The sequence below is a fragment of the Oncorhynchus clarkii genome, chromosome 10, assembly GCF_045791955.1.
Source record: "Oncorhynchus clarkii lewisi isolate Uvic-CL-2024 chromosome 10, UVic_Ocla_1.0, whole genome shotgun sequence".
Lineage (NCBI taxonomy): Eukaryota > Metazoa > Chordata > Actinopteri > Salmoniformes > Salmonidae > Oncorhynchus > Oncorhynchus clarkii.
In genome coordinates this window covers 73117309-73128270 of record NC_092156.1, presented here as the reverse complement: position 1 = coordinate 73128270, position 10962 = coordinate 73117309, and the positions used below count along the sequence as shown (strand labels likewise).

Sequence of the window (10962 nt, the reverse complement as noted above, 5' to 3'; positions counted from 1 at the left end):
AGGGAACACCAGCCCTGTCCTCTACATTACAGTAGGGAACACCAGCCCTGTCCTCTACATTACAGTAGGGAACACCAGCCCTGTCCTCTACATTACAGTAGGGAACACCAGCCCTGTCCTCTACATTACAGTAGGGAACACCAGCCCTGTCCTCTACATTACAGTAGGGATTCACCAGCCCTGTCCTCTACATTACAGTAGGGATTCACCAGCCCTGTCCTCTACATTACAGTAGGGATTCACCAGCCCTGTCCTCTACATTACAGTAGGGATTCACCAGCCCTGTCCTCTACATTACAGTAGGGAACACCAGCCCTGTCCTCTACATTACAGTAGGGAACACCAGCCCTGTCCTCTACATTACAGTAGGGAACACCAGCCCTGTCCTCTACATTACAGTAGGGAACACCAGCCCTGTCCTCTACATTACAGTAGGGAACACCAGCCCTGTCTTCTACATTACAGTAGGGAACACCAGCCCTGTCCTCTACATTACAGTAGGGAACACCAGCCCTGTCCTCTACATTACAGTAGGGAACACCAGCCCTGTCCTCTACATTACAGTAGGGAACACCAGCCCTGTCCTCTACATTACAGTAGGGAACACCAGCCCTGTCCTCTACATTACAGTAGGGAACACCAGCCCTGTCCTCTACATTACAGTAGGGAACACCAGCCCTGTCCTCTACATTACAGTAGGGAACACCAGCCCTGTCCTCTACATTACAGTAGGGAACACCAGCCCTGTCCTCTACATTACAGTAGGGAACACCAGCCCTGTCCTCTACATTACAGTAGGGAACACCAGCCCTGTCCTCTACATTACAGTAGGGAACACCAGCCCTGTCCTCTACATTACAGTAGGGAACACCAGCCCTGTCCTCTACATTACAGTAGGGAACACCAGCCCTGTCCTCTACATTACAGTAGGGAACACCAGCCCTGTCCTCTACATTACAGTAGGGAACACCAGCCCTGTCCTCTACATTACAGTAGGGAACACCAGCCCTGTCCTCTACATTACAGTAGGGAACACCAGCCCTGTCCTCTACATTACAGTAGGGAACACCAGCCCTGTCCTCTACATTACAGTAGGGAACACCAGCCCTGTCCTCTACATTACAGTAGGGAACACCAGCCCTGTCCTCTACATTACAGTAGGGAACACCAGCCCTGTCCTCTACATTACAGTAGGGAACACCAGCCCTGTCCTCTACATTACAGTAGGGAACACCAGCCCTGTCCTCTACATTACAGTAGGGAACACCAGCCCTGTCCTCTACATTACAGTAGGGAACACCAGCCCTGTCCTCTACATTACAGTAGGGAACACCAGCCCTGTCCTCTACATTACAGTAGGGAATACCAGCCCTGTCCTCTACATTACAGTAGGGATTCACCAGCCCTGTCCTCTACATTACAGTAGGGATTCACCAGCCCTGTCCTCTACATTACAGTAGGGATTCACCAGCCCTGTCCTCTACATTACAGTAGGGATTCACCAGCCCTGTCCTCTACATTACAGTAGGGATTCACCAGCCCTGTCCTCTACATTACAGTAGGGAACACCAGCCCTGTCCTCTACATTACAGTAGGGAACACCAGCCCTGTCCTCTACATTACAGTAGGGAACACCAGCCCTGTCTTCTACATTACAGTAGGGAACACCAGCCCTGTCCTCTACATTACAGTAGGGAACACCAGCCCTGTCCTCTACATTACAGTAGGGAACACCAGCCCTGTCCTCTACATTACAGTAGGGAACACCAGCCCTGTCCTCTACATTACAGTAGGGAACACCAGCCCTGTCCTCTACATTACAGTAGGGAACACCAGCCCTGTCCTCTACATTACAGTAGGGAACACCAGCCCTGTCCTCTACATTACAGTAGGGAACACCAGCCCTGTCCTCTACATTACAATAGGGAACACCAGCCCTGTCCTCTACATTACAGTAGGGAACACCAGCCCTGTCCTCTACATTACAGTAGGGATTCACCAGCCCTGTCCTCTACATTACAGTAGGGAACACCAGCCCTGTCCTCTACATTACAGTAGGGAACACGAGCCCTGTCCTCTACATTACAGTAGGGAACACCAGCCCTGTCTTCTACATTACAGTAGGGAACACCAGCCCTGTCCTCTACATTACAGTAGGGAACACCAGCCCTGTCCTCTACATTACAGTAGGGAACACCAGCCCTGTCTTCTACATTACAGTAGGGAACACCAGCCCTGTCCTCTACATTACAGTAGGGAACACCAGCCCTGTCCTCTACATTACAGTAGGGAACACCAGCCCTGTCCTCTACATTACAGTAGGGAACACCAGCCCTGTCCTCTACATTACAGTAGGGAACACCAGCCCTGTCCTCTACATTACAGTAGGGAACACCAGCCCTGTCCTCTACATTACAGTAGGGAACACCAGCCCTGTCCCAGTAATAATACAACTACATGACCTGTCCTGTATCAGAGGAGGGAACAGTCATTATGTTTTGGTATTGACCTGTCCTGTATCAGAGGGAACAGTCATTATGTTTTGGTATTGACCTGTCCTGTATCAGAGGAGGGAACAGTCATTATGTTTTGGTATTGACCTGTCCTGTATCAGAGGGAACAGTCATTATGTTTTGGTATTGACCTGTCCTGTATCAGAGGAGGGAACAGTCGTTATGTTTTGGTATTGACCTGTCCTGTATCAGAGGGAACAGTCGTTATGTTTTGGTATTGACCTGTCCTGTATCAGAGGGAACAGTCATTATGTTTTGGTATTGACCTGTCCTGTATCAGAGGAGGGAACAGTCGTTATGTTTTGGTATTGACCTGTCCTGTATCAGAGGAGGGAACAGTCGTTATGTTTTGGTATTGACCTGTCCTGTATCAGAGGGAACAGTCGTTATGTTTTGGTATTGACCTGTCCTGTATCAGAGGGAACAGTCATTATGTTTTGGTATTGACCTGTCCTGTATCAGAGGGAACAGTCATTATGTTTTGGTATTGACCTGTCCTGTATCAGAGGAGGGAACAGTCGTTATGTTTTGGTATTGACCTGTCCTGTATCAGAGGAGGGAACAGTCGTTATGTTTTGGTATTGACCTGTCCTGTATCAGAGCAGGGAACAGTCGTTATGTTTTGGTATTGACCTGTCCTGTATCAGAGGGAACAGTCGTTATGTTTTGGTATTGACCTGTCCTGTATCAGAGGGAACAGTCGTTATGTTTTGGTATTGACCTGTCCTGTATCAGAGGAGGGAACAGTCATTATGTTTTGGTATTGACCTGTCCTGTATCAGAGGAGGGAACAGTCATTATGTTTTGGTATTGACCTGTCCTGTATCAGAGGAGGGAACAGTCATTATGTTTTGGTATTGACCTGTCCTGTATCAGAGGAGGGAACAGTCATTATGTTTTGGTATTGACCTGTCCTGTATCAGAGGAGGGAACAGTCATTATGTTTTGGTATTGACCTGTCCTGTATCAGAGGAGGGAACAGTCATTATGTTTTGGTATTGACCTGTCCTGTATCAGAGGAGGGAACAGTCATTATGTTTTGGTATTGACCTGTCCTGTATCAGAGGGAACAGTCATTATGTTTTGGTATTGACCTGTCCTGTATCAGAGGGAACAGTCGTTATGTTTTGGTATTGATCTGTCCTGTATCAGAGGGAACAGTCATTATGTTTTGGTATTGACCTGTCCTGTATCAGAGGAGGGAACAGTCATTATGTTTTGGTATTGACCTGTCCTGTATCAGAGGAGGGAACAGTCATTATGTTTTGGTATTGACCTGTCCTGTATCAGAGGAGGGAACAGTCATTATGTTTTGGTATTGACCTGTCCTGTATCAGAGGGAACAGTCATTATGTTTTGGTATTGACCTGTCCTGTATCAGAGGAGGGAACAGTCATTATGTTTTGGTATTGACCTGTCCTGTATCAGAGGAGGGAACAGTCATTATGTTTTGGTATTGACCTGTCCTGTATCAGAGGAGGAGGGAACAGTCATTATGTTTTGGTATTGACCTGTCCTGTATCAGAGGAGGGAACAGTCGTTATGTTTTGGTATTGACCTGTCCTGTATCAGAGGGAACAGTCATTATGTTTTGGTATTGACCTGTCCTGTATCAGAGGAGGGAACAGTCATTATGTTTTGGTATTGACCTGTCCTGTATCAGAGGAGGGAACAGTCATTATGTTTTGGTATTGACCTGTCCTGTATCAATCAGAGAAGGGAACAGTCGTTATGTTTTGGTATTGACCTGTCCTGTATCAGAGGGAACAGTCATTATGTTTTGGTATTGACCTGTCCTGTATCAGAGGAGGGAACAGTCATTATGTTTTGGTATTGACCTGTCCTGTATCAATCGGAGGAGGGAACAGTCATTATGTTTTGGTATTGACCTGTCCTGTATCAATCAGAGAAGGGAACAGTCGTTATGTTTTGGTATTGACCTGTCCTGTATCAGAGGGAACAGTCATTATGTTTTGGTATTGACCTGTCCTGTATCAGAGGAGGGAACAGTCATTATGTTTTGGTATTGACCTGTCCTGTATCAATCGGAGGAGGGAACAGTCATTATGTTTTGGTATTGACCTGTCCTGTATCAATCAGAGAAGGGAACAGTCGTTATGTTTTGGTATTGACCTGTCCTGTATCAGAGGGAACAGTCATTATGTTTTGGTATTGACCTGTCCGGTATCAGAGGAGGGAACAGTTATTATGTTTTGGTATTGACCTGTCCTGTATCAGAGGAGGGAACAGTCATTATGTTTTGGTATTGACCTGTCCTGTATCAATCGGAGGAGGGAACAGTCATTATGTTTTGGTATTGACCTGTCCTGTATCAATCAGAGAAGGGAACAGTCGTTATGTTTTGGTATTGACCTGTCCTGTATCAGAGGGAACAGTCATTATGTTTTGGTATTGACCTGTCCTGTATCAGAGGAGGGAACAGTCATTATGTTTTGGTAATGACCTGTCCTGTATCAGAGGAGGGAACAGTCACTGTTTTGGTATTGACCTGTCCTGTATCAAACAGAGGAGGGAACAGTCGTTATGTTTTGGTATTGACCTGTCCTGTATCAGAGGGAACAGTCGTTATGTTTTGGTATTGACCTGTCCTGTATCAATCGAAGGAGGGAACAGTCGTTATGTTTTGGTATTGACCTGTCCTGTATCAGAGGAGAGAACAGTCATTATGTTTTGGTATTGACCTGTCCTGTATCAGAGGAGGAGGGAACAGTCGTTATGTTTTGGTATTGACCTGTCCTGTATCAGAGGAGGGAACAGTCATTATGTTTTGGTATTGACCTGTCCTGTATCAGAGGAGGGAACAGTCATTATGTTTTGGTATTGACCTGTCCTGTATCAGAGGAGGGAACAGTCGTTATGTTTTGGTATTGACCTGTCCTGTATCAGAGGGAACAGTCATTATGTTTTGGTATTGACCTGTCCTGTATCAGAGGAGGGAACAGTTATTATGTTTTGGTATTGACCTGTCCTGTATCAGAGGAGGGAACAGTCATTATGTTTTGGTATTGACCTGTCCTGTATCAATCGGAGGAGGGAACAGTCATTATGTTTTGGTATTGACCTGTCCTGTATCAATCAGAGAAGGGAACAGTCGTTATGTTTTGGTATTGACCTGTCCTGTATCAGAGGGAACAGTCATTATGTTTTGGTATTGACCTGTCCTGTATCAGAGGAGGGAACAGTCATTATGTTTTGGTATTGACCTGTCCTGTATCAGAGGAGGGAACAGTCACTGTTTTGGTATTGACCTGTCCTGTATCAAACAGAGGAGGGAACAGTCGTTATGTTTTGGTATTGACCTGTCCTGTATCAGAGGGAACAGTCGTTATGTTTTGGTATTGACCTGTCCTGTATCAATCGAAGGAGGGAACAGTCGTTATGTTTTGGTATTGACCTGTCCTGTATCAGAGGAGAGAACAGTCATTATGTTTTGGTATTGACCTGTCCTGTATCAAACAGAGGGAACAGTCATTATGTTTTGGTATTGACCTGTCCTGTATCAGAGGAGGAGGGAACAGTCGTTATGTTTTGGTATTGACCTGTCCTGTATCAGAGGAGGGAACAGTCATTATGTTTTGGTATTGACCTGTCCTGTATCAGAGGAGGGAACAGTCATTATGTTTTGGTATTGACCTGTCCTGTATCAGAGGAGGGAACAGTCATTATGTTTTGGTATTGATCTGTCCTGTATCAGAGGAGGGAACAGTCATTATGTTTTGGTATTGACCTGTCCTGTATCAGAGGAGGGAACAGTCATTATGTTTTGGTATTGACCTGTCCTGTATCAGAGGAGGAGGGAACAGTCATTATGTTTTGGTATTGACCTGTCCTGTATCAGAGGAGGAGGGAACAGTCATTATGTTTTGGTATTGACCTGTCCTGTATCAGAGGAGGGAACAGTCATTATGTTTTGGTATTGACCTGTCCTGTATCAGAGGAGGAGGGAACAGTCGTTATGTTTTGGTATTGACCTGTCCTGTATCAGAAGGAACAGTCATTATGTTTTGGTATTGACCTGTCCTGTATCAGAGGAGGGAACAGTCATTATGTTTTGGTATTGACCTGTCCTGTATCAGAGGAGGGAACAGTCGTTATGTTTTGGTATTGACCTGTCCTGTATCAGAGGAGGAGGGAACAGTCGTTATGGTTTGGTATTGACCTGTCCTGTATCAGAGGGAACAGTCATTATGTTTTGGTATTGACCTGTCCTGTATCAATCAGAGAAGGGAACAGTCGTTATGTTTTGGTATTGACCTGTCCTGTATCAGAGGGAACAGTCATTATGTTTTGGTATTGACCTGTCCTCTATCAGAGGAGGGAACAGTCATTATGTTTTGGTATTGACCTGTCCTGTATCAGAGGAGGGAACAGTCACTGTTTTGGTATTGACCTGTCCTGTATCAAACAGAGGAGGGAACAGTCGTTATGTTTTGGTATTGACCTGTCCTGTATCAGAGGGAACAGTCGTTATGTTTTGGTATTGACCTGTCCTGTATCAATCGAAGGAGGGAACAGTCGTTATGTTTTGGTATTGACCTGTCCTGTATCAGAGGAGAGAACAGTCATTATGTTTTGGTATTGACCTGTCCTGTATCAAACAGAGGGAACAGTCATTATGTTTTGGTATTGACCTGTCCTGTATCAGAGGAGGAGGGAACAGTCGTTATGTTTTGGTATTGACCTGTCCTGTATCAGAGGAGGGAACAGTCATTATGTTTTGGTATTGACCTGTCCTGTATCAGAGGAGGGAACAGTCATTATGTTTTGGTATTGACCTGTCCTGTATCAGAGGAGGGAACAGTCATTATGTTTTGGTATTGATCTGTCCTGTATCAGAGGAGGGAACAGTCATTATGTTTTGGTATTGACCTGTCCTGTATCAGAGGAGGGAACAGTCATTATGTTTTGGTATTGACCTGTCCTGTATCAGAGGAGGAGGGAACAGTCATTATGTTTTGGTATTGACCTGTCCTGTATCAGAGGAGGGAACAGTCATTATGTTTTGGTATTGACCTGTCCTGTATCAGAGGAGGAGGGAACAGTCGTTATGTTTTGGTATTGACCTGTCCTGTATCAGAGGAGGGAACAGTCATTATGTTTTGGTATTGACCTGTCCTGTATCAGAGGGAACAGTCATTATGTTTTGGTATTGACCTGTCCTGTATCAGAGGAGGGAACAGTCATTATGTTTTGGTATTGACCTGTCCTGTATCAGAGGAGGGAACAGTCGTTATGTTTTGGTATTGACCTGTCCTGTATCAGAGGAGGAGGGAACAGTCGTTATGGTTTGGTATTGACCTGTCCTGTATCAGAGGAGGGAACAGTCATTATGTTTTGGTATTGACCTGTCCTGTATCAGAGGAGGGAACAGTCATTATGTTTTGGTATTGACCTGTCCTGTATCAGAGGAGGAGGGAACAGTCATTATGTTTTGGTATTGACCTGTCCTGTATCAGAGGAGGGAACAGTCATTATGTTTTGGTATTGACCTGTCCTGTATCAGAGGAGGAGGGAACAGTCGTTATGTTTTGGTATTGACCTGTCCTGTATCAGAGGAGGGAACAGTCATTATGTTTTGGTATTGACCTGTCCTGTATCAGAGGGAACAGTCATTATGTTTTGGTATTGACCTGTCCTGTATCAGAGGAGGGAACAGTCATTATGTTTTGGTATTGACCTGTCCTGTATCAGAGGAGGGAACAGTCGTTATGTTTTGGTATTGACCTGTCCTGTATCAGAGGAGGAGGGAACAGTCGTTATGGTTTGGTATTGACCTGTCCTGTATCAGAGGGAACAGTCATTATGTTTTGGTATTGACCTGTCCTGTATCAGAGGAGGGAACAGTCTTTATGTTTTGGTATTGACCTGTCCTGTATCAGAGGAGGGAACAGTCTTTATGTTTTGGTATTGACCTGTCCTGTGTCAGAGGAGGGAACAGTCATTATGTTTTGGTATTGACCTGTCCTGTATCAGAGGAGGGAACAGTCGTTATGTTTTGGTATTGACCTGTCCTGTATCAGAGGGAACAGTCATTATGTTTTGGTATTGACCTGTCCTGTATCAGAGGAGGGAACAGTCATTATGTTTTGGTATTGACCTGTCCTGTATCAGAGGAGGGAACAGTCGTTATGTTTTGGTATTGATCTGTCCTGTATCAGAGGGAACAGTCATTATGTTTTGGTATTGACCTGTCCTGTATCAGAGGAGGAGGGAACAGTCGTTATGGTTTGGTATTGACCTGTCCTGTATCAGAGGAGGGAACAGTCATTATGTTTTGGTATTGACCTGTCCTGTATCAGAGGAGGGAACAGTCATTATGTTTTGGTATTGACCTGTCCTGTATCAGAGGAGGAGGGAACAGTCATTATGTTTTGGTATTGACCTGTCCTGTATCAGAGGAGGGAACAGTCATTATGTTTTGGTATTGACCTGTCCTGTATCAGAGGAGGAGGGAACAGTCGTTATGTTTTGGTATTGACCTGTCCTGTATCAGAGGAGGGAACAGTCATTATGTTTTGGTATTGACCTGTCCTGTATCAGAGGGAACAGTCATTTTGTTTTGGTATTGACCTGTCCTGTATCAGAGGAGGGAACAGTCATTATGTTTTGGTATTGACCTGTCCTGTATCAGAGGAGGGAACAGTCGTTATGTTTTGGTATTGACCTGTCCTGTATCAGAGGGAACAGTCATTATGTTTTGGTATTGACCTGTCCTGTATCAGAGGAGGGAACAGTCATTATGTTTTGGTATTGACCTGTCCTGTATCAGAGGAGGGAACAGTCACTGTTTTGGTATTGACCTGTCCTGTATCAAACAGAGGAGGGAACAGTCGTTATGTTTTGGTATTGACCTGTCCTGTATCAGAGGGAACAGTCGTTATGTTTTGGTATTGACCTGTCCTGTATCAGAGGAGGGAACAGTCGTTATGTTTTGGTATTGACCTGTCCTGTATCAGAGGGAACAGTCATTATGTTTTGGTATTGACCTGTCCTGTATCAGAGGAGGGAACAGTCATTATGTTTTGGTATTGACCTGTCCTGTATCAGAGGGAACAGTCATTATGTTTTGGTATTGACCTGTCCTGTATCAATCGGAGGAGGGAACAGTCTTTATGTTTTGTCAATGATCTGCCTCCTACAGCTCTGCTGCTGTGTGTGGGAGAGAAAGTGAAAAGTGTGTGTGAAATGGGGCGGCAGGGTAGCCTAGTGGTTAGAGCGTTGGGCTCGTAACCTAAATGTTGCAAGTTCGAATCCCCGAGCTGACAAGGTACAAATCTGTCGTTCTGCCCCTGAACAGGCAGTCACTGTTCCTAGGCCGTCATTGAAAATAAGAATGTGTTCTTAACTGACTTGCCGAGTTAAATAAAGGTACAATAATTAAAGAAAATGTGTAGTGTGTGTGTGTCCAGTCTGTATTTCCTCCTCTCAATCATTCTTCCTTTGAGCAGGAAATGAGGGCATTGTGCCATTTGGCCCTTAGCCATATGAAGAAGGGAGAGGGAACAGGCCCTTAGAGGTATGAAGCCTGGTAGTGGCTCAGAAGGGAAGAGAGCAGCAGCTGGATGTTTCTCTAGTGGCTCAGAAGGGAAGAGAGCAGCAGCTGGATGTTTCTCTATGTAGGCCTGTCCGGGCTCTCTTACCATCATGTAGGCCTGTCCGGGCTCTCATACATGATGGTAAGAGAGCCCGGACAGGCCTACATGATAAATGATGGTAAGAGAGCCCGGACAGGCCTACATAGAGAAACATCCAGCTGTCCAGGGCTCTCTTACCATCATGTAGGCCTGTCCGGGCTCTCTTAGGCTCTCAACGACTGGCTTTATAAAGTTTAAATAACTTTTCTTCTGTCTCTTCCCCAGTGGTCTGAGCTGTGGCCTGGCTGCAGTACCAGAGGCCACCAGCGTGGGGCAGCAGAGCGAGGTGGGGCCAGGAGGCAGCAGTGAGTAGGCCGGGGCTGGATCTAGCCTGGAGGGGCATGTGTCATGACCTCGGTGGTGCTCGTTGACAGTGGAGGGGCGGTGGTGGAGTATATGACCGCCGTGGAGGACCCTCATCAGGTGAGTGGTGAGAGGGTTGGACTGAGTAACAAACACCTTTACTGAACTAACACTCGCACTTGACTTTGCTGATAACTACTTTAATGAGGAAAAATGTACCGACTATGACTGAGAGGTGGTTGTCCCACCTAGCTATCTGAAGATGAATTCACTAACTATGACTGAGATGTGGTTGTCCCACCTAGCTATCTGAAGATGAACTAACTATGACTGAGATGTGGTTGTCCCACCTAGCTATCTGAAGATGAACTGTAAGTCTCTCTGGATAAGAGCATCTGCTAAATGACTCAAATGTAATATGAGCAGTGAAATCACCTAGGACCTAGACTGGCTTCCTTTACACGTCTCCTTTCCTTAAAGATTGGACTAGA

General features: G+C 45.4%; 1 protein-coding gene across 3 annotated transcripts in view; it reads left to right on the top strand.

Annotated features, from left to right (window-relative positions):
- LOC139419129 (ETS-related transcription factor Elf-2-like) overlaps positions 1–10962 on the top strand; it is a 39667-nt gene that overhangs the window by 12935 nt on the left and 15770 nt on the right. For all 3 annotated transcript variants that reach the window (XR_011635381.1, XM_071169081.1, XM_071169080.1), the window contains exon 2: positions 10394–10591. Coding sequence is in view for 2 of the 3 variants with exons in the window: in XM_071169081.1 (XP_071025182.1) it covers positions 10517–10591 (75 nt within the window). In the remaining variant the exon portion in view is untranslated. The remainder of the gene's footprint in view (positions 1–10393; positions 10592–10962) is intronic.